Source organism: Schistocerca americana, chromosome 2 (genome assembly GCF_021461395.2).
Source record: "Schistocerca americana isolate TAMUIC-IGC-003095 chromosome 2, iqSchAmer2.1, whole genome shotgun sequence".
In the NCBI taxonomy this organism is placed as follows: Eukaryota; Metazoa; Arthropoda; class Insecta; order Orthoptera; family Acrididae; genus Schistocerca; species Schistocerca americana.
In genome coordinates, this window is record NC_060120.1 from 195,708,872 (window position 1) to 195,734,441 (window position 25,570).

General features: G+C 38.3%; 1 protein-coding gene across 1 annotated transcript in view; it reads left to right on the plus strand.

The window, feature by feature from the left end:
• LOC124595191 (esterase E4-like) overlaps nucleotides 1-13,841 on the plus strand; it is a 150,736-nt gene extending 136,895 nt beyond the window's left edge. The window contains exon 10 of the mRNA XM_047133813.1: nucleotides 12,421-13,841. Coding sequence (XP_046989769.1) covers nucleotides 12,421-12,670 — 250 coding nt within the window. The 3' untranslated portion in view covers nucleotides 12,671-13,841. The remainder of the gene's footprint in view (nucleotides 1-12,420) is intronic.
• The last annotated feature ends 11,729 nt before the right edge of the window (nucleotides 13,842-25,570 follow it).

Here is a 25,570-nt window from a genome sequence, read left to right on the forward strand (position 1 = left end):
TTGTTTCAATATTTGGGCATAACGTTGCAAAGTGATATGAGATGGAACAAGCATGTGAGAACTGTGGTAGGGAAGACAAACAGTTGGCTTTGGTTAATTGGGAGAATTTAAGGAAAGAGTCGTTCATCTGTAAAGGAGACTGCATATAGGATGCTGGTGTAACCTATTCTTGAGTACTTTTTGAGTATTTGGGATCCATACCAGGTCAGATTCGTGGAAGACATCGAAGCAATTCAGAGACAGGCTGTTAGATTTGTTACCGGTAGGATCAAACAACATGTAAGTGTTATGGAGTTGCTTTGGGAACTCAAATGGGAATCCCTGGAGGGAAGGCAACAGTCTTTTCAAGAAATGCTATTGAGAAAATTTAGAGAACCAGCATTTGAAGCTGACTGCTGAACGATTGTACTGCCACCAACATACATTGTGTGTAAGAACCATGAAGATAAGATATAAGAAATTGGGGCTCATATGGAGACATACAGACAGTTGTTTTCCCCTTGCTCAATTTGTGAGAGAAACAGGAAAGGAAATGAGAAGTAGTGGTACAGGATAGGCTCCGCCACGCACCGTACGATGGCTTGCAGAGCGTCTATGTAGATGTGGGTGTAGATATGCTTGTTGTTGTGTTTCACATAACATAATTTGCAGTGTCCAACTACTTTTCATGCACTGGCATATTTGCTGTCTAAACATAGTCTTAGCTTGTTTATACCCCACAAAAATATAGTTCACTGTCCAATAGCTTTTTACCACTGTACATAAATCTGGATTTTCCATTGTTTCACTGTCCTTTTTAATTGTTTAGGGTGGAACAAGCCTCAACACATCCAAGTTGTAATTATACCATGGTGGGACAGTTCCTCACCTGGTACGGCACCATATGTAGCTATACTGATGTAATTCTTATAATCTTTCCTCCATAGCATAGTTTTGCCTTGGTAGCAACAATCTCAAGCACTGCAAAGCTGAAAGTCTAAATGAGTGTCGGATGATGTTTGCTCAGAGATGTACATGACATCTTAATTTAGTTTGCCCTGACACACACATTTAATCTTCACTAAGACTGATTACTGTTGTGACTCGCCGATCATTCAAAGCGTCGCTGCGCAATTACGCGCGTCCTCTATGTGCGGCGCTGTCTGCCAGCCATGCAGCAGCTGCGCCACCTAAGCGGCCAGCCGAGCAGCGGCCGCTAGACTGGGACTCAGTGCTCATTCGAATGCTAACGTGTACACATGTCTTGCTTGTCAACTTACTCTGTGACTTATATGTGTTGTGTTGTTCTGAAATATATTTGTTAAACTTGACGTTATAACAATTGGCGACGAGGTTGTGGATTTTTCCTTTTCACCGTTGACCCACAGGGTTCCATGGCTACTGTTGAGCAACTATTGCGAATTCTCCTTGAACAGCAAATGCTTCTAACAGCGGCGATTCGCGATTTCGTCGCGGCATCAAATGCGGGGCGTTTTTCGTCGTTGGCTGTACCTTCTTTTCCTCCTTACGATGAGACGGCGGAAGACTGGTCTGATTATGAAAAACGTCTTCGACAGCACTTCTTGGCATTTCATGTCACGGATGAACAACCATGTAAGTCTCTGTTCCTTTCCTGGATTTCACCTCAAATGTATCGGTTGTTGTCGCAATTGGCTCCTTTGAAGGATCCTGCATCTTTGTACTTTGCTGAAATGTGCTCTCTTCTGTCTGTCTATTTTCAAAAGCAAACACATGTGGTAGCCTCTCGTGTTGTCTTTTATCATTGTCAAAAACAGCCACATCAATCCTTTCACGCTTGGGCTGCTGAACTTCACGGCCTCAGTCGAAAGTGTCAATTTGTTACTGATGTTCACAAAGAATCCTATGCCGATTCCATGGTATGGGATGCTATTATCCAGTCGGCGCCCAACAAAGAAGTTCGGCAACATGCCCTTCAGTTGGCAAATCCAACTCTAGATGAAGTTCTCTCCATTGCACAGTCTTTTGAAATTTCTCGCGCCGCTGGGGCGCAAATAGAGGCGTGGGGTGATGTCGGGGAAATACAACCTATTATTATCTCACTAAATAGCGAGATAATAACATATTATTTTCTTTAAGATATAAAAAGATCATAAGCCGGCTGGAGTGGCCATGCGGTTCTAGGCGCTACAGTCTGGAACCGAGCGACAGCTACGGTCACAGGTTCGAATCCTGCCTCGAGCATGGATGTGTGTGATGTCCTTAGGTTAGTTAGGTTTAATTAGTTCTAAGTTCTAGGCCACTGATGACCTCAGAAGTTAAGTCACATAGTGCTCAGAGCCATTTGAACCAAAAAGATCATAGTAAACAGAAACAATATGTAACTGATAATGTAAGAGCACAGTTGGTATCCATGCATTGTTTCTCTAATAAGTTGGCAATGTGGGTTGGTTGTTTTGTGAATTAGTAAAAGAAGTCAGAGCTCGTATGGAAAGATATAGTTGTTCATTCTTTCCGCATGCTATATGAGATTGGAATAATAGAGAATCGTGTAGGTGGTTCGATGAACCCTCTGCCAGGCACTTAAATGTGATTTGCAGAGTATCCATGTAGATGTAGATGTATGTTCTTCAATGTATTCCATGAACAAAGAGGTCCCATGTAGTGTCTCCAAAACTAAAATTTGGGTAAATATCCCAATTCAGTTCCCAACACCCATACACCACCAAAACACTCAAGTAGAGCTCTAGTCAAAGGTACAGAAGCTTCTAATCAAGCCACAAACTGCTAGCTCCATCCAGCAGTTCCTTTTAAATCGGTCTCTTCTGTTCCCTGGGATCAGCTCAGGCAGTTTGAGTGCTGTATTGTGTGGTAATTCCATAGCAGCTCAATTTCTTCTTAGTATCAATAACTGATCCCCCTGGCTCAATTCCTCCTGCCAGAAGTATTGTTAACTGATGTCATTTTGGAGTCAGTGTCTGAAGAACTATCTCCTTATGATACAAGAGGTATAGTCCTCCAGAATGTGTACTGGTAAGAAAAATGAAAGTGACTGGTTGTGTTAGATTAGATTAATACTAGTTCCATGGATCATGAATACGATATTTCGTAATGATGTGGTACGAGTCAAATTTTCCAATACATGACATAATTAAGTTAAATTAACAACATACTTAAGTTAATATAACAACTTTTTTATATTTTTTTATTTTTTATTTAATAATTTTTTTTGTTTGTTTTTTTTGTTTTTTTTTCCCATTGATTTATATCTAAAAATTCCTCTATGGAGTAGAAGGTGTTGTCATTCAGAAATTCTTTTAATTTCTTCTTAAATACTTGTTGGTTATCTGCCAGACTTTTTATACTATTTGGTAAGTGACCAAAGACTTTAGTGGCAGTATAATTCACCCCTTTCTGTGCCAAAGTTACATTTAATCTTGAATAGTGAAGATCTAGTAGTAGTAGTAGTAGTTTATTCATCCAGAGACAATGTACATTGCATGGATTTCGTCCAAAAATACATAGTATATTTATACACACATATATAGGGTTAACAATACTATACAAAATACAGATGTGCATAGTAGACTACATAACATCAGACCACATTGAAATAGCATGTACAACTTTGATTATTTACATTGATGTATGAGACTTTTTACATGGAATACACAGTTGATTAGATTAGATTAGGTTAGATTAGATTAGATTAATACTAGTTCCATGGACCATGAATATGATATTTCGCAATGATGTGGAACGAGTCGAATTTTCCAATACATGACATAATTAGGTTAATTTAACAACATACTTAAGTTAATATAACAACTTTATTTTTTTTGTGTTCTTTTATTTTTTTTATTTTTTTTTTATTTTTTTAATATTTTTTTTTTTCTTAATTTATATCTAAAAATTCCTCTATGGAGTAGAAGGAGTTGTCATTCAGAAATTTTTTTAATTTCTTCTTAAATACTTGTTGGTTATCTGTCAGACTTTTGATACTATTTGGTAAGTGACCAAAGACTTTACTGCCAGTATAATTCACCCCTTTCTGTGCCAAAGTTAGATTTAATCTTGAATAGTGAAGATCGTCCTTTCTCCTAGTATTGTAGTTATGCACACTGCTATTACTTTTGAATTGGGTTTGGTTGTTAATAACAAATTTCATAAGAGAGTATATATACTGAGAGGCTACTGTGAATATCCCTAGATCCTTAAATAAAAGTCTGCAGGATGATCTTGGGTGGACTCCAGCTATTATTCTGATTACACGCTTCTGTGCAATAAATACTTTATTCCTCAGTGATGAATTACCCCAAAATATGATGCCATATGAAAGCAATGAGTGAAAATAGGCGTAGTAAGCTAATTTACTAAGATGTTTATCACCAAAATTTGCAATGACCCTTATTGCATAAGTAGCTGAACTCAAACGTTTCAGCAGATCATCAATGTGTTTCTTCCAATTTAATCTCTCATCAATGGACATACCTAAAAATTTGGAATATTCTACCTTAGCTATATGCTTCTGATTAAGGTCTATATTTATTAATGGCGTCATACCATTCACTGTACGGAACTGTATGTACTGTGTCTTATCAAAATTCAGTGAGAGTCCGTTTACAAGGAACCACTTAGTAATTTTCTGAAAGACAGTATTGACAATTTCATCAGTTAATTCTTGTTTCTCAGGTGTGATTACTATACTTGTATCATCAGCAAAGAGAACTAACTTTGCCTCTTCATGAATATAGAATGGCAAGTCATTAATATATAATAAGAACAACAAAGGACCCAAGACTGACCCTTGTGGAACCCCATTCTTGATAGTTCCCCAGTTTGAGGAATGTGCTGATCTTTGCATGTTACGAGAACTACTTATTTCAACTTTCTGCACTCTTCCAGTTAGGTACGAATTAAACCATTTGTGCACTGTCCCACTCATGCCACAATACTTGAGCTTGTCTAGCAGAATTTCATGATTTACACAATCAAAAGCCTTTGAGAGATCACAAAAAATCCCAATGGGAGGTGTTCGGTTATTCAGATCATTCAAAATTTGACTGGTGAAAGCATATATGGCATTTTCTGTTGAAAAACCTTTCTGGAAACCGAACTGACATTTTGTTAGTACTTCATTTTTACAGATATGTGAAGCTACTCTTGAATACATTACTTTCTCAAAAATTTTGGATAAAGCTGTTAGAAGGGAGATTGGACGGTAATTGTTGACATCAGATCTATCCCCCTTTTTATGCAAAGGTATAACAATAGCATATTTCAGTCTATCAGGGAAAATGCCCTGTTCCAGAGAGCTATTACACAGGTGGCTGAGAATCTTACTTATCTGTTGAGAACAAGCTTTAGTATTTTGCTGGAAATGCCATCAATTCCATGTGAGTTTTTGTTTTTAAGCAAGTTTATTATTTTCCTAATTTCAGAGGGAGAAGTGGGTGAGATTTCAATTGTATCAAATTGCATAGGTATGGCCTCTTCCATTAACAGCCTAGCATCTTCTAATGAACACCTGGATCCTACTATATCCACAAAATTTAGAAAATGATTATTAAAAATATTTTCAACTTCTGACTTTTTGTTCGTAAAGTTTTCATTCAATTTGATGGTAATACTGTCTTCCTCTGCTCTTGGTTGACCTGTTTCTCTTTTAATAATATTCCAAATTGTTTTAATTTTATTATCAGAGTTGCTGATTTCAGACATGATACACATACTCCTGGATTTTTTAATAACTTTTCTTAATATAACACAGTAGTTTTTATAATTTTTGATAGTTTCTGGGTCACTACTCTTTCTTGCTGTCAGATACATTTCCCTTTTCCGATTACAAGATATTTTTATACCCTTAGTAAGCCATGGTTTGTTACAAGGTTTCTTACGAGTATATTTAACTATTTTCTTGGGGAAGCAGTTTTCAAATGCATTTACAAAAATGTCATGAAATAAATTATATTTTAAATTGGCATCAGGTTCACGGTACACCTCATCCCAGTCTAACTGCTGTAGGCTTTCCCTGAAATTTGCAATTGTTAAATCGTTGACTGAACGTACTACTTTGGAGGACTGTTTAGTATTGCTGAATGGAGCTATGTCATATATTGTAACTAGCTGTGCACCATGATCAGAAAGACCATTCTCAACAGGCTGAGCATTTATCTGGTTAAACTTATCTTGGTCTATAAAGAAGTTATCTATCAGTGAGCTGCTATCCTTTACCACCCGAGTAGGAAAATCAATAACGGGTGTCAAATTGAAAGAACCGAGTAATACTTCAAGGTCATTTTTCCTATTACCCTCTTTCAGAGAATCTACATTGAAGTCCCCACAAATAATAATTTGCTTCCCCCTGTCTGACAGATAGCACAACAAGGAGTCCAAATTTTTCAGAAATAGATGAAAATTTCCTGATGGGGACCTATATACAGTTACAATTATAAATGTGCCTTTATTTAATTTAAGCTCACAGGCACATGCTTCTATATGTTTCTCTACACAAAACTTTTTTGTTTCTATACTTTTTGCACAATGATAACTTTTGACATATATGGCAACTCCTCCTTTCTCCATATTTTCTCTCATTACATGTGCAGAGAGCTTATAACCACTTACATTTACCTTATCCATATCAGTAACAATGTGATGCTCAGACAGGCATAGTATATCTATTTCATTCTCAGCTTCTAAATCTTCTAAACAAACCAGAAGCTCATCTACTTTATTCTTTAAACTCCCAATATTTTGATGAAATATACTTACATTATTTTTAATTATACTTTTATGAGATCCTTTCCTTATTCTAACATTTGCAGTACTCTCCTGTCGGAGTTTCTCATTGTGCTTAGGTCTAGTTCCTATACCAGTGGTCACATGGTGTTCAGAGAGGCAGATTATGTCAACTGGGTTGTGTGACTTTAATTCATCAATGGAATTACCTAGGACTGAGATACAACTTGGTGGAGATAAAATTTCTGGTGATTGGTGAAAATTTATAATTGATAGCTGTGATTGGTGATCCAATGTGCTAGAATTGTGCTGTTTAATTTCTTTCCTAAACTGAAGATTTGTTTCAATCCTGACCTCTCGTAGAACTTGACATCTTTCTGTCTTACCTATCCTAAAAAAGGTGCTGCTCCAACACCTGTAACCACTGGTATTTTACCATTCATGGCAGTGCCTCCCCCCCTTAAATTTCCTGCTATTACCCCAGCCAGTTTCCCCTTCCCTTTCCTGTTGAGATGTAGGCCGTGCCTGGTATAGTCCCACCTACTGAGATAATCAACAGGAACCACACCAATATGAGCCCCCGCACCCGATCCAAGCAGCCGTTCCAACTCCAAATTAACTCTCCCAACAGAAGAGTTCAAATGAGGCCGGTCATGGCGTCTCAGGACAGATACAAATTCAACATTGGTGTGTCTCGATGCTGACGCAATCTTTACCAGGTCACACTCTATACTGTACCCAGGATCTCTGTCGATGCTGTTCCCTGGCCCTCCCACAATAACCACGGTGTCTTCCCTGGTAAATCCTTTACAGAGTGAACATAATCCTCTGTCACCTGATCCAGACTAGCACTTGGTTTGAAAAAATTTGTGACCTGGTATTCTGGTCCTAATTCCTCCTGCAGAAGTTGGCCTACACCTCTGGCATGAGAACCGCCTAACAACAAAACTTTCTTCCTTTTCGATGACTTTCCTACATTCTTTTTCAATTTCCTATTGAAAGTTTGTTGTGTCCTGTCTACACCTACCTCTGCTTGAGGCTCATCAGTTTCTAACTGAAGCAACAGGTCAAACTTATTTTTGACATTCACCACAAAACTGTCAGACTTAGTTCTAGGCCTATTCCTTCTGCTACCTGTTGCCACTTCCCACCTCTCTTTGCCCTTCTCCCTCCTTAACCTGTCCAGATCTTCCCTAGCCTCATCTATCAGCCTGAAGGGCAGCAATTTTCCCCTCCTGTTCCACTATCTTCCTATCTCTGCTGCAAATCCTACATAACCACTGATGAGCCTGATCCACTTTCCCAACACCCACGCCACTGCAGTCCCCCCAGTGAAAAAAACTACTGCATCCATCACACCAAACCCCGGAACTAACAATTCTACGGCAAGTCAGGCACTTCTCACTCATAGCAAAAATAATACTTTAGCTAGAATAAATCAATTAAATTACCGAAAATCAAAAAAGACGTTACAAGAATTAAGCCTATTCACAAATGTATATAAGCAAGTTTCTGATTTAAAATTCCGCTGTTTTTCTGAGATCTGTATTAAAACAACGAAGGTATACGCTATTTATTATATATTTCACTCGATGGAATGAAAAAAGGACAATTAAACGAGATACTTTAACTTTGATTCTCCAAAAACGTTACGAGAATTAGGCCTATAAACAAATATATATAGGCAAGTTTCTGATATAAAGTTACGCTGTTTTTCTGAAATCTGTATTAAAACAATGAAGTTATACGCTATTTACGGTAGTTTACTTATTTGTTAACGAGAAACTAGTTAAATTACCGTGAAACAAGAAACAAACACGTTTACAAAATTTAAGCCTAAGCGCGACTTCGCGAAGTTACGATCTTTTCGTGTTTTCTGAAAAAATACGCAAAGAAAAGTCAAACCTTTAACGGTAAGACTAAACGATACACTAATGCACGTATTTAATTTGTTGTCGGCGTTAAACTAAATTATATTCCTGTCTAAATCACTTAAATTTCTGGAAATGGTTTCTGGCGTCACTTACTCGGCGGCCATCTTGGTTACAATTAGTCTTGAACTGTTGATATTTAGATATAACACATACAATTCTAGCACTTTTGTACATATTATTTATTTAGATCATAGCAACAGTCAGATAGAAATTACTATTGGCACAGAGTACATAAATATAATTGTTTAGTATGAAGCTATTCCAGGTATTCTTTTACACTATAATAGCAGTTGGTCATTAAAAATTTGAATACTGCTTCTTTAAATGAAGACAATTTTTTTATTTCTTTTATCTTTACCGGTAGTTTGTTATACAATCTGCTTCCTTGTATGTTTGTTTGTTTCCGCGCCAAAGCCTTGTTAACTCTTTTTATATGAATGTCATTGCACTTTCTTGTGTTGTAAGTATGTAGATCCGAGTTGGATTGGAAATTGTTAATATTTCTTTTTACATTAATTACGCTTTTTTGTATATAGAGGCACGGTAGGGGTAGAATATTCAGCTGTTTAAATAATTGCTTTGAAGGAGTTGGTCTTGAACTGTTGGTAATTATTCTAACAGCTCGTTTTTGTAGAGTGAAGATGGTTTTGAGATTTTTCTTACTATGACCCCAGAAGGTGAGGCCATAGCTAATAGCAGAATGTATATAAGCAAAGTAAACAGCTCTGCTACATTCCTTACTACACACAAAGCTAATAACACGTAAAGCAAAGCAAGCAGAGCTTAACTTATGCGAGAGATGCAGGATATGTGATTTCCAGTCTAAATTTTCGTCTATATGTACACCTAAGAATTTTGTGGTAGCAACTCTCACAATTTCTTTATTTTGTATTCTAAGATCTAGATCAGAGTGTGACTTTGCTTTCCTGTAGTGGATATAATTAGTTTTAGAGATATTTATGATTAATTTGTTCACTTCAAGCCAATTTTGCAAATATTCTATAACTCTGGTTGCAGATGTTGGCAATACCTGGTTTATGTCAGTTACTACAATGTTTGTGTCATCCACGAACAGGGTTATATAAGTACCATTTACCGGAATCTTGATATCATTTATGTAAAGAAGAAATAGGAGAGGTCCTAGAACACTCCCCTGCGGTATCCGAATTGGCACAGTCTGAATATCTGACCTGTAAACAATACTTTGTTGTTGCAATTTCTACTACCTGTTTCCTATTATGGAGATATGACTGAAACCACTTTTTAGCTACTCCTCGTATACCGACATATTCTAATTTGTCTAGCAGGATATCATGCTGGACAGTATCAAATGCCTTTGAGAGGTCCAAATTTATTCCTATTGTACTGTTGTTCTTATCTAGCCCCGTTACAATATTTTCAATGAATTGGGTGATGGCTGACTCTGTACTCATTCCTTTGCGAAATCCGTGTTGGTTTACAGACAATAGATTGAATTTCTGGAGGTAATTTGTAATTCTGTTTTTCATGACTGTCTCTATTACTTTTGAAAATACCGATAATAAAGCTATTGGTCTATAGTTTCCCACTTCATGTATATTGCCCTTTTTATACAATGGTTTTACTTTTGCAATTTTTAATCGTTGTGGAAAGACACCTTCTGAAAATGATATGTTTATGATGTGTGAGAGTGGGTCTGATATGACACTAGCACATCTCATCATGACTGAGCAAGGTATCTTGTCAATCCCTGAGGACATTTTATTCTTCATTGTTTTTATTATTCAATTAATTTCCAGAATGAGATTTTCAGTCTGCAGCGGAGTGTGCGCTGATATGAAACTTCCTGGCAGATTAAAACTGTGTGCCCGACCGAGACTCGAACTCGGGACCTTTGCCTTTCGCGGGCAAGTACTCTACCATCTGAGCTACCAAAGCACGACTCACGCCCGGTACTCACAGCTTTACTTCTGCCAGTATCTCGTCTCCTACCTTCCAAACTTTACAGAAGCTCTCCTGCGAAACTTGCAGAACAAGCACTCCTGAAAGAAAGGATAATGCGGAGACATGGCTTAGCCACAGCCTGGGGGATGTTTCCAGAATGAGATTTTCACTCTGCAGCGGAGTGTGCACTGATATGAAACTTCCTGGAAGATTAAAACTGTGTTCCCGACTGAGACTCGAACTCGAGACCTTTGCCTTTCGCGGGCAAGTGCTCCACCATCTGAGCTACCGAAGCACGACTCACACCCGGTACTCACAGCTTTACTTCTGCCAGTATCTCGTCTCCTACCTTCCAAACTTTACAGAAGCTCTCCTGGGAAACTTGCAGAACTAGCACTCCTGAAAGAAAAGATAATCTCATTCTGGAAACATCCCCCAGGCTGTGGCTAAGCCATGTCTCCGCATTATCCTTTCTTTCAGGAGTGCTAGTTCTGCAAGTTTCGCAGGAGAGCTTCTGTAAAGTTTGGAAGGTAGGAGACGAGATACTGGCAGAAGTAAAGCTGTGAGTATCGGGCGTGAGTCATGCTTCAGTAGCTCAGATGATAGAGCACTTGCCCACGAAAGGCAAAGGTCCCGAGTTCGAGTCTCGGTTGGGCACACAGTTTTAATCTGCCAGGAAGTTTCGACTTCCAATTTGTTCATGGGAGGTAGCAATAATGAATTAACACTTTGTTTTTCTGGGATTGATGTTCTACTAATCTTAGAACAATTTTTACTCAGATTGATTGAACTATTTATGAAGTAGTCATTAATGTAATTTGCTAAAGTAAGATTTCTGACTAGCACACCTTGATCATCTTTTAAAACATAGCCATCCGGATTTCTAACATTTTTGCTTGGGTCTATTTCTTTTTTTACTACATTCCATATAGCTTTCGATTTGTTTGCTGACCCAGCAATTACACTGTCATTGTGCATTGTCTTGGCTTTTTTGATCACCTTCCTGTAAATTTTCTTGTATGTCTTAACATAATCTGTGAAGTGTACATCTTTGTTATCTTTTTTGAGCTGACTGATATGTTTTAGTGTTTGACTAGATACTCTAATAGCAGGTGTTATCCACTGGCTTGTGATCCTAGGCATGACATTGATCTTTGTGAGCTTTTTTGGGAAACACATCTCAAATAGGGACTATGAAAAGCATAGTTGCTAGTGCAGATGCCGAGTCACAGACAGGCACAACAAAAAGACTATCAGAAAGTAAGCTTTAGACCAACAGGCCATCTTCAGAAATAGACAACATACACACATACACTCAAGCAAATGCAACTCACACACACATGACCAGTCTCTGGGTGTTGAGCAGAGTGTGAAAAGTGTAATACTACCAATAAATGCATAGAAAAGTAAAAATGGTACAGTCTCTAGCTTTCAGAACAAACAGTTCCTTCCAAAAGTAGATCAGAGGGAGAGGTCAGGGAAGCATAAAAATGAAGCATAGATTACCCACACACCAGTATGAGAGGCACCCACCACTAATGATGACAAATAAGGTGAAGGTGAAGGGGAAAATTTTGGGGAGAGGACTGTAGGTCCAATTCTCTCTTGTGCCTCACTTTCCCTTGTATTTCCCTATGTGCCTGTTAGCAGTACTGTGTGTTTCACCTGCAGAAGGTAAGTAGTGGCCAGCAGTTTTGCTCATAATTCATTAGTCACTAATAAGATGTGATACTTGTTGCTCATAAATGTTCATACCTGATTTTTTTTGCTAATCTGAGATTTCATTGTAGTTTGATTTGTGTGTATACACGAAACAAAGAATAGATTTCATATTACAAAGGGTCATCTGTTTAATTTGTTGCAGAAATCCAACATCAGAGAAGAGTGACCTGATTAACGTTGACTGGCACCCACTAAACCTTTCAAGCCCAGCATACCTGGAGATAGGCTCAGACCTGATGATGAAACAAGGCTTTTACTACAAAGACAGGATGCAGCTGTGGGACAGATTGTTCCCACTCTATCAAAATACCACCTCTGGCACCACAAAAGAAACAGGACTAAGAGTGCAACAAGTTCTTTTAGTTTTAGTTCTTTGCTGTTTCATTAAATAGCTCACTTCCTTAAATCTGCAGCAAGCCGTACAATACAGTTCTCTTGAAAGTGGATTGTTAATGAGATGTTTTACATTTTTAAATGATGTTTGAGAAAGTTCATGCTGTCTTCTCTGTCAGACTGTAACAATAACTGTAGGAAATCTCAGATAATTTGTGAAGTTTTATAAGTACTGATACTAAATGGAAGGAAGTCCAGTTTGAAAGCATGTCATACTAATTTTGGTAGTGGGAAATTGTGATGTTTGTTGCTGCATTAAGAGAGCACTTACTGTGTGGTGACACAAGGGGAAGCAGCATCGAATGTATTGACTTGAAATGACCATAAAAACTGAAATTGTGTGCCAACTGCAAGGTGACACTGTACATGTGTGTATGATCTGCAGTAATAAAATGGTGATTATACTGTTAAAAATGTGTCTCTCATTAGAAATTATTTCAGCACACATTTCTTTCAGAATTCAGTGTAGTTTTCTACTAAATTTAGAAAGTAAATAATAGCTAAGAGCTAAACTGTGAAGATGGCCTGCAACTTTTATATGATACTTATAATGAGCAAAAAATATGTCAGGATGAGGTTTGTACTTTTTTTACTTGGATTCATTTATCTAATGTCTTTACATTGTCAGTTCCTATATACCTAGTGTAACCACTGACTTACTATCAGTTACACTCTTAATTTGTTTTATCATTTTTTGTTAAGTTAACTTAATTGCCACCTATTTCTGGACACTGACTCTGGGTAGAAGTGTGCAGAAGTCACAGGGAGTTCAGAGCATCTGACATTTCTTTAATTTCTGTTTTCATTGCCCTGCGGCAAGCTAGTTGACTTGTTATGATTACATTCAAGTATTAATATGTATGTGGAACAGGACAAATTTGAATATTCTGTATTTTTCTTGATGAATCTAGTCTCTCAATATTGAGAGATCTATTATACAATGCTTGAAATTAAATATTTGTGACTAATTTTTTCAGTAAAATCAATTTCTTCACAATTTTTCTACATTCAATGCTCATAATTTGTAAGAAGAATATCAGAGGACTCCAGGAGAGTGTCTGTGATGGTGAAGCCAAAGAAAAAGAATCAGTGCCCACTGCTTATATTAAAGAAAAAATAAAATGTTGTGAAACAGGCTTGCTGATTTTGTGAACATTATTTGCAAAAGTAACAGGCAGTATAAACAGTAAGCTATCATAAATGAGTTTACTGTTACCATTTAGTTATAGCTAAATGTAATAAATTTACTGAATATAAAATTCTGAAAATTGATGTGTCATTCTGCAGGTTTTCTTTTTTCTCTCTGTGTATATTACAATGTTCCCTACACATTACCTTGATCTTCAGGTAAAAGATTGTAGTTCCATTGAGGCTCTTAGGACATCAGAGGACCTGATTTTTCACATTACCTGTATTTGCACTCATTCTAGGAAGATTTTTATTCTGTCACTGTCTCAGACTGTTGCACTAACTAGATTGTGGTTTGTAAGAACCCTTTTGTTTTTATACATCTTAGGCCTGTACTCAAAACCTTTGCCACTTTCCGTTATCTCACTTGTATGAGTGGGAAGTGTAATGTCAGATACTGCAGCAACAGTTACAATTTCCCAAGGTTGTTGTTTTATTGGTGTCTTGAAAAGAAAGTAGTACAGTTGCCTAGCAAGTTGTGTCCAATATGTTTTCATTTTCGCATGTTTCCGAAGTGTTATCTGAATTTTGCACTATGAAAATTCATGTAGTGACAGCTACATTAGAATTCAACCAGCATGAGACCTGATCAACCATATCAATAATTTATTATCAGTCTTCAAAACTATAGTTGTCATTGCAAATTTCAATCTGAAAATCCTCAGTGTCAGCAGTCCTATCCATAGGCCCTTGTCTGAGATATTGTGATTAGATTAGCCTCCAACAATAGGATAAGATCACAAATGCTAAGGCAACAGGATCTGTCATTAGCAGATGTGTTAAGGATAGCACAGAGGAACTGGTAATGTTCACATTGCATGCGGTGTCCCACTAGGTAGGTACACAGGCATGAGGAAGGAAAAGTCTCCACATATTATGAGGCACCCCTAGTCAAGGGACCTATGAAATGAGCAGCAAGCAAAAATATTGTTTACATGCCACCAGCATTTGGTGAGAAGAAAGTCATCTGTTACTTGCCTCCTCATTACAAGAAGTATTAAGACTCCCTTTGTGTACTCGGTGTTATATCAAGCATTCATGTTTTATAGTGCATTTACAGATGCAGTTTGCTTTTGATGTGGAGTACAGGTACACATCAAAAGCATTTGAAAAGCTAAAAAATGCAAAGGCATAGATGGTTCAGAATGTACATGAGATTAGAAATTAGTGGAATCTAATTACAGGTTTCCAACAAAGGCCATTAACAGAACTACTATGTGATCAAAACAAGATGACTTGTCAAGTGCACATAAGCCATTCAGTCTCAGTGCTGAACTGGAACATGTGTCTGTTATTATGATTTTTATTTATTTATTTATTCATGTTCCATTTATCCATTATGCAAGAGAACTGCATGGATACAGAATGAGTCATAATTATACATGGGGACAGTACTTACAGAGGCTCATAGATATAAATTTTAGCATTGTGTAGGTACAAAATATGCTAAAAATGCTTAGGAATTTCCTACAGTGAGAAGAGGTATAAAACAATCAAATAATAAATTACAATTTCTACAATGTCCAGAAACAATCCTTGAAAGATATTAGAAGAGTGAAAAGGACATATGACAAAAATAGACTAAATGAAATTGAGGAAGACTTCAAGATAAATAACAAGAGAAATTTCTACAGAATTTTCAGGGAAAATATAAAGGCTTATCAGCCACCAAATATCTGCTTCAAAAGAACAGATGGATATCTGGAAACAAATATTACAGAAAACTGCAAAATAATTAAGAATTATTTTGATAAATTTTTCAATTGCAAGAATCCTAAAGAAAAATTACTCTACATGAAAACAGTACCAAACCCAGATACAAAGCCACCTTCAGTAAAAGAGGTAGAAGAGATTATAAAACATCTAAAAACACAACAGAGCCCCAGGGCATTATTTCCAAGTTCTGTAAACTCAAATACCAAATCATCACAAAGAAAATCCATGAAATCCTTATAGAAATATGGAATACAGAGAAAATTCCACAGGAATGGCACTGTGCACTGATTCACCCACTCAAAATAAAGACGGTCATGATTACAGAGGTATCTCATTATTACCGGTCACCCACATAATTCTCTCCATGGCATTACTCAACAGAATATAACAAAAAGCTGATAAAAGATAGGCGAATACCAAGCAAGCTTGAGAAAATGAAGGTCCTGTATTGAACAAATATGGAACCGGCAAATGCTCCTCAAGATCAGACAGACAAACAACACTGTAGTCATATTCATGGACTTTAAGAAGGCCTATGACTCCATAGACCTGGCAGATTCTCTTTGACGTATTAAAAGAGTATGGAACAGACAGAAAAACTAAGACACTCATACAACAGATATCACACCCAAAATAAAATCTGTGGTAGAAATCTCAGGCCCATTTGAGATACACACAGGGGTCAGACAAGAACATAGTCTCTCACTGCTTTTGTTCAACATTGTCTTGGACAAAATTATGAAACAATGGGAAGAAAAAGTAAAAGGAAATCAGCTAGGAAGAGCGTGTGCAAACAAGAAAATCATAAAATGCCTGGCATTTGCAGATCACCAACCTTTGTAGCAAATAACTGAACAATTTTCTCAAGAAGTTTGCACATCACACATAGCAGAGAGATAGGTCTGTAGCTCTTGGGATCTCTCTTGTCCTCTCCAGGCTTCAAGATAACTATTATCTTCGACTCCTTCCATTTGTTTGGGATATTTCCAGTCTTAAGTATGGAGGTGAAAAATTTGCAAAACCATGTGCATGCTCTTGGACCTACGTTCTTTAGAAACTCTGGTAGGATTCCATCAGGTCCGGCAACATTCCTTGATTTGATGTTGTTTATTGCAGTTATCAACTCTTCTTCAGAGACAGAGCTCACAATGTCTGACTGTTCTGCACATTTCTTCAGTGCTTTGCATGGCGAGTCATTCGAACAATTGGAATCAGGCCTAAATTTGACTTGGTGCAGCTTCATAACTACTACATGACCTGGCATCTGTACCTTAATGCATCAAAAACAGTAAGCACAGTGATGGACCTGAATAACAAATAATCAGATAGGAAGTTGTGCTTGAATATTGTAGGCCAGAATATAATACATGAAAGAGCACCAAAATACCTGCGTGTTAAACTAGACTGCAACCTAAAATTCAAAGAATACCTGCAGGATGTCAGCCAAAAACTCAGAGGCAGAGTCAATATCATCCAGAAACTCATAGGCTCTACCTGGGGAAGTAATGCTACAACACTTTGCACTTCCTCCTTGGCTCTAGTCTACAGTGTTGCAGAATACTGTGCACCTATAAGGGCCAACAGTTTGCATGTCTATAAAGTAGATGTTCACCTAAATGACACCTTGAGAACAATAACTGGAACAGTGAGACCTACCCCAACACTATGGCAAACATTGAACCTCCCTCACTCTGCAGACAACACACAATCCAAAGAGAAATGCAAACAATTGCTGCTTACACCACACTCCCAGTACATGTTGATCTGCATGGCTTGACATGGTTAAAGTCAAGAAATCCCTTATGACATCACTCCTCAAACAATCAGGACACCATAGCATAATGGAAACACCTATGACAACTTCATTAGAATCCAGCTGATCATGTTCCTGTCCTCAACATCCCTAAGAACCTGGGTGGCACTAAACAGAATGAGAACTGGTGTTGGGCGGTGCAACGAGCTGATGGCCAAGTGGGGCTATGTGGACGATCCTCACTGTGACTGCGGCGAAATACAGACAATGCAACCGAGTGAGGTGGTGCAGTGGCTAGCACACTGGACTCGCATTCGGGAGGACGACGGTTCAATCCTGCATCTGGCCATCCTGACTTAGGTTTTCCATGATTTCCCTAAATCGCTTCAGCCAAATGCCGGGATGGTTCCTTTGAAAGGGCATGGCCGACTTCCTTCCCTGTCCTTCCCCAGTCTGATGAGACTGATGACCTTGCTGCCTGGTCTCCTTTCCCAAACAACCTAACCTAACAGACAATGCAGCACATAATTGAGTGTGAAACTCATGGTTTTCAGGATGGTTCACTAGAGGATCTGCATAAACTCACAGACTGTGCCATTTCTTGGCTTTGTAATGTAAGTGTTTCTGTTTAATTGTTAATTTTTTTGACAGATTACAACATGTATGCCCTATAGGTTTATAAGTACTATAATATGTGTAACTAAATTTATAATGAATAATGATTTGTTACATTTGCATGTAAGTTTCCCATGCTGAATGTGTATAGTACTATAAGGCATCTGGCATATCAAACAAAAAATAAAATAATGCAACTGAACAATGATGCCCAGTCAAAGAATGGGAAGTCGAGGTAGCAGCATGACAATATTATGAAAAGGATTGATTGCTACTCACCATAAAGATAACATGCTGAGTTGCAGACAAGCACAATAAAAGATCATTACACATTGAGCTTTCAGTGAAAGCCTGTATTGTATTTCAATGATTTACTGCACTGTATCATATGCTTGAATTATTTATGTAATCGAATCAGTGTTAACTGTTGTGTAATATGTATTTAAAATTATGTACTAATGTACAAAGTCAGCTGCATCCCACATCAAATATTTAGTGAATGGATGCTTCACCAATAAAAAATACAAAGAAAGGCATCGACAGATGTAGAAGTGACTTCATGTGTGCCATAGTGACCATTGCTGTTCATGATGTATATTAATGACTTTGCAAACAATATTAATAGTGATGTCAAACTGTCTGCTGGTACTACAGTTATCTGTAATGAAGTAGTGTCTGAAAGAAGTTGCACAAATATTCAGGCAGATGATAAGATTTCAAAATGGTGCAAAGATTGGCAACTCACTTTAAATCATCTTAAATGTAATATTGTGCAGCACATTAAACAAAAAAAATGTAGTATCCTATGTCTATAATATTAATGATTAACTGTAGGAATCAGTCATCTCGTACAAATACTTAGGTGTAACAGTTTGCAGGAGTGCAAAATGGAAGGATTACATAATCTCAGTTGTTGGTAAAGCAGGTAGCAGACTGGCGTTTATTGGTACAATGTTAGGGAAATGCAATCAGTCTACAAAAGACACCACATACAAAACACACTGCGACCCATCCTAGAAATTTGTAACATGTGTTGCACTCATATCAAATAGGACTGACAGGAGACACTAAACAGTCTGGTTTTTTTGACCAGTGGTAGTGTCACAAAGATGGTGAAAGACCTAAACTGGCAGATGCTTGAAAACAGACACAAACTACCTGTGAAAATCAACTTAGTAAGCTTATAGAGCGAACATTAAGTGGTGTATCTAGGAATGTATCACAACCACTTACGTGCAGCTGCCATAGAGGTCCTGAAGAGAAGGTTAGCCTACCTGTAGCACTCACAGAGGCATTTAAGCAATCATTCTTCCTGTATTCCATACTGAATGGAATAGGAAAAGCCTTAATAACTGTTACAATGGGATGTACCCTCTGCCATGCACTTCACAGTAGTATGAAGAGTATGGATGTAGCTGCAGAGAATTTAATTATAAAAGATGACAATAGGAACCTTCAAAATGTGTGTAGCTCTAGGGAGCCTATATAAATGTGCTGAAAGAAAAAAAAATCACAACACCAAAAAATAATTAATGTACAGTAATGAAATTTCAGAAATGCATTTGTCTAGGTAACATATTTAAGTGATAAATATTAAAAGATCACATGTTAATGTAAATGTGAGATAAGCCTTTGCAAATGTGAAATGCTGGTACATTAATCACCAGTGTAACTGCCACAATGATGAATGCAAGCATGCAAGCATGCATGCATTGTGTTGTACCGGTGCCGGATGTCACTTTGCTGGATGGAGTTCCATGCCTATTGCACCTGGTCGGTCAATACAGGGACAGTTAATGTTGGTTGTGGATGACACTGGAGTAGTCCACAAAGATGTCCCATCTGTGCTTGACTGGAGACAGAACTAGTGATTGAGCAAGCCAATGCAACTTGTCGACACTGTGTAGAGCATGCTGGGTTTTTTGGCAAAAAAAAACAAATATGTTGCCTCAGCCACCGCAGTTGTCTGGTCTCAGAGGTCATACTTGGTTCAATCCAGCAACTGGCAGAGAAGGTTGAGAAGACCAGTCTTGCGCATGGAATATCAATGAAGCTCACAGTTTGCAGCATTGTCCACAGAAGCGATCATGGCCCTTAGTTCTGAGTCAATCAGAAGTAGTGACCCAGAGATTTCAAAAGTTCTGTGATGAGCTAGGCCGAGACTTCCTGGACTTGCGCCATAGAGTTGAAAACTTAAGGGTGTGCCTAAATAGTTTGTGTGAGCACTACACATCAGAGGCTGCTACCCAGGTAGCTGACTGTGTATGGGGTGCACACAGAAAGTTTTTTAGATTAGGCAACTCTCCATCCAATCCAGATAACTATAGCTGTACAAAACACAGAAGCATCTGTGGAAGATTGAAAAAGGTTCACAGGTGTCAATATTAAAATCCTAGTGGTTAACTACTGAGAAATTTGCAACAAAGTGCGAGAGTTCAAAGCACTCCTGAAAAGTAGTGAAGCTCACACAATATCAGGTACAAAAAGCTGGTTGAAGCCCGAAATTGATAGCAGTGAGATGTTGGGGAAAATTTAAGCATATATTGAAAGGATAGGCTAAAGGGAAATGGAGGTGGAGTATTTGTTGCAGTAGCCAAAAAACTCAACTCCACCAAGACAGAAATTGAAGCAGCTTGTGACATTGTTTGGGCATGACTCATTATCAAGGGTGGGCATAAAATGTTAATTAGATCCTTCTGTTGCCTGCCAGACTGTAAACTTTAAAGAAAACCTCAGCTCACTTATATGTACATTCCCCAGTCACTGTAATCATTGGAGGAGACTTTAATCATCCAACCAACTATTGGGAAAATGACAGTCTTGGTAGTGGTGGGTGTGATAAGACATTCTGTGAAACATTACTAAATGCCTTCTCTGAAGAAAGATATATATGCTCAGTAATCTGGATTTAAAAAAACAGTAATGTTTTACCTCAATGAGGAACTTGAAACTTACAGATCAGGACAGAAGCTTGTACAGGAACTACAGCTCAAGCTTAAAAGAATAATTGACCATACACTGGACAGATATGTACCCAGTGGAATAGTTAATAACGAAGGGACCCTCCATGGTATACAGTCACTGTAAAGAAACTTCTAAGGAAACAGACTACCACATAACAGGTGTAAAACAATGCACAGGACTATAATAGATAAATGCTCAATGAAACAGATTTGGCTGTCAAGAAGACAATGTGTGAAGCCTTCTGCGACTACCATAGTGGAGTATTATCAAATGATCTTTCACAAAACCCAAAGGAATTCTGGTAATATGTAAAGGCTATTAGTGGCACCAAAGTTAGCATCTAGTCCCCAGTGAATGAGATTGAAACTGAAACTGAGGGTGGCAAAGCAAAAGCTGAAAAGCTTAACTCCATTTTCAAATGTTCCTTTACAAAGGAAAACCTGGGAGAATGGCTACAATTTAATCCTCGTATGACTGAAAAGATGAGTGAAATCAGTATTAGTCTCAGTGGTGTTGAGAAACAACTGAAATCATTAAAGCTGAACAAAGCTCCAGGGCCCGGCAGAATTGCTATCATGTACTACATTGAATTTGCAGCTGAGTTAGCACCTCCTCTAAACTACTGTAGATTCCTCAAACAATAAACCATCACTACTAGTTCAAAGAAAGTGCAGGTCATGAGCTTAAACATAATGAGGCATCTTAAACAGAACAACTTCCTCATTGTCATCCATCATGGATTCCAAAAACAGCGATCACATTAGACCCAGCTTGTACTTTTCTTACATGACACACAGGAAGCTTTGGATCAAGGTAGTTAGGTAGATGCAGCATTTCTTGATTTCCAAAAAGCATTTCACTCAGTACCACACCTATATTTACTGTGTAAAGTTCAACCATATTGGGTATCAAGTGAAATTTGTGATTGGATTAAGAATATTTTGGTAGAGAGGACACATGATATTATCTTGGATCAAAAATCATTACCATATGTAGAAGTGAATTTGGGCATACCCCAGGGAAGTTTATTGTATATTAACAACCTTGAGAGAGTGTTAATAGTAACCTCAGACATTTTGCAGATGATGCAATTATTGATAATGAAGTACTGCCTGAAAGAAGCTCCATAAATATTCAGTCAGATCTTTGTAAGATTTCAAAATTCTGAAAAGATGGTCAACTTGCTTTAAACATTCATTAATGTAAAATTGTACACTTCCCAAAATGAAAAACTCATACAAATGCTTGGGTGTAACACTTCTCAAGTGTGTGGATCTGTACCAAATAGGGCTAACAGGGGTTATTGAACATACACAGAGAAGGGCAGCATGAGTGGTAACAGATTTGTTTGACCCTGCGAGAGTGTTACAGTGATGCTGAAGAACCTGAACTGGCAGACCCTTGATGGTAGACATAAACCTTCCTGAGGAAGTCTACTAACAAAGTTTCAAGAACTAACTTTAAATGATGACTTTGGAAATATACTACAACCTCCTACACATTGCTCACATAGGGATTATGAGGAGAACATTTGAATAATTACAGCATGCACAGAAGCATTCAGTCATTCTTCCCATGTTCCATTAATGAATGGAACACTAAGAAACCCTAATAACTGGACAATAGGATGTACACTCTGCCATACACTTTGCAGTGGTTTGCAGAGTTATGATGTAGATGTAGATGTTGACAATTCTGATACACTGTTTACCAGACGCACTACGAATTACACGTAATGCAAAGTAAGAACAGTTTAACTTGTTAGTGACATAGTGAATGTGAGTTTTCTAGTCTAAAATTTTCATCTATATGGATATCTGAAAATTTTGTGACAGCTACTCTATTAACTACTTTACTTTTTGTTCTGTGGCCCAGGTCATTTTGTGACTTTGTTTCCCTGTAATTGATATAATTAGTTTTTGAAATATTTAACATTAACTTGTCCATTGCAAACCAGTTTAGTAAATTTGCAAAACTCTAGTTCCACATGTTGGCAATATCTGGTTTATATCAGTTCCAACAAGATTTGTATCATCAGCAAACAAGGTTATTTGAGTACCATTGATTGGAATATTGATGTCATTTACATAAATTAGAAATGAATGAGGTCCTAGAATACTCTCTGTGGTACCACTATTGGTACAGTCTGAAAATCAGATCTGTAAGTGAGACTCTGGTATTTAATGTTGGCTCAGGTAATTTCTACTATCTGTCTCCTATTATGGAAGTGAGATTGAAAATATTTTTTTGCAACTCCTCATATACTAGTAACTTCTAATTTCGCTAGCAAGATATTATGTTGGACAGCATCAAATGTCTTTGATAAGTCCAAATTTATCCCTATTGCACTGTTGTTTCTGTCTAGTCCCATTACACTATTTTCAATGAATTCTGTGTTCGGTCTTTGCAAAAATTCTGTTGGTTTACAGACATGTCAGGTGTGACAGCCATGGATGGTCTCCCAGACCAGTGCAAACTGTGGAGCTCCACCAAACCGCCTTCTGATGACCTTTCCCTTCTTGCCCAGCAACTAACTGTACTTCTCTTGACAACAGATGCACCATAGACTTTGCAAGAGCATTTTTGGATGTTCCCCACAGTTTCTTTCTCTGCCGTGAGAAATTTAATGATGGCATGTTGCTTCTAACATACTTCACCCACATACGCTATTTTGAAACTGTCCTCCAGCTATGTTATCTGTTGGAAGTGACGGAGACTTGGCGCACTCACTCAGTAGACTTCAAATAATACATATGTAACATTTTGCGTTTGTAGCATTTTTTTTGGCTGAGAAAAAAGTGCGGTGCATTTCTTTCTGGGCAATTCTCATAAAATGTCTGACAGCAAAGTAAAGTTTGAAAACAAACTGAAATAATTTCTCCTTGACAGGTCATTCTATTCCGTAGAAGAATTTCTATCACTGCAATGTGTAAAGGGTGGTGGGTAGGAATTACCAATTCATTTCTTTATATTAAAAAAAACTAACTAACTATTGCACAATATTATGAAAAGGACATTTGCTACACACCATAAAACAGAGATGCTGAATCGCAGATAGGCACAACAACAAAAAAAAGACTACCAGAAAATGAGCTTTCGGCCAACAAGGCCTTCATTGGTGATAGAAAATAAACACACACACTCACACAAACATAATTCCCACACATATGACTGCAGTCTCTGGCAGCTGAGGCCACATTGCGAGCAACAGCACAGAATTGTAGACCATGTCGAGAGGGTAAGGAGGAGGTTGGGGAAGGGAGGGGGGGAGGGCATAGCAGGGTAGGGGTGAGGTATGGTGAACTGCTGTTTGTGGGAGCATACAGGCACGATGTGGAGAGAGGGTAGAGCAGCTACGTGCAGTCGGGAGGTTATACAGATGATGGGGGAGGGTTAATGGAAAAGGAGAGTGGTAAAAAGACTGGTTGCTCTCATGGAATAGAGGACTGTGTAGTGCTGGAATGGGAACAGGGAAGGGGTTAGATGGTATGGACAAAGACTAACAAAGTTCAAGGCCAGGAGGGTTACAGGAACACAGGATATATTACAGGAAGAGTTCCCATCTGCACAATTAAGAAAAGCTGGTGTTGGTAGGAAGGATCCAGAAGCCCCAAGCTGTGTAGTAGTCAGTGAAATGAAGATGGCTGTATTGGGCAGCACACTCATCAATAGGGTGGTCCAGCTGTTTCTTATCTGTTTCTTATCAGTGGCCATTCATGTGGACAGACAGGATGCTGACTGTCATGCCCATATAGAATGCAGCACAGTGTTTGCAGCTTAGTTTGATCATTTTGTGTCGTCTCGTTGTCACTGTAGGCTTGCACCATGGGAAGGAAGCAGAGGATGTTGTTTGGTGGCCAGTATCCTATTTCTGTAACACAACTGTACACATGTATTAACAGGGTTCTTTATTACCTTAAACAAGAAGCTACCTAACTTAAGATAGTCCAGTGTTGTGGTACAAGCTCTTACATAATAGGCCACATTAGCTTCGCTGCTAGTGAAGTACAAGTCCCGCTATGTTCTCTACTCTGGTCACTATGTGCTGCCTGAGGTTGAGACTGACTGCAATTGCAACTGTCTGTGACTGCAAGTGACTCAACTCAGTGACTCACTAGATGACTGACTCTCTCTGCGGCTCTGACTGACTGGGCCCTCTGGTCCATGGCGGCAGTCTAAATACTGGTGGTCAAGAGGCCATTGGTCGCACATTTCTTGTGAGTTTGCCTTTGTCCTCTCTCCTGACAGGTTGCTCCAGTGCCTACTATTAATCTGCTCACCACCTCTTTGCCAATCAGAGTGTTGGTGACAGATTACACCAGCACAGATCATATGATTGGTTTCAGAAGTAGCCATGCCTTAGATGGGATAGGTGATGCTTGTGACCGGACTTGAGTAGGTGGTGATGGGAGGATGTATGGGACAGGTCTCGCATCTATGTCTATTACAGGGATATGAGCAATGAGGCAAGGGGTTGGGAACAAGAGTTGTGTAGGGATGGCTGAGGATATTGTGTAGGTTCAGTGGGTGATGGTATACCACTGTGGGAGGGATCGGAAGGGTAGTGTGTAGGACATTCCTGATTTCAGGGCATGACGAAACATAGTCAAAACCCTGGTGGAGAATGTGATCCAGTTGCTCCAGCCCTAGGTGGTACTGAGGC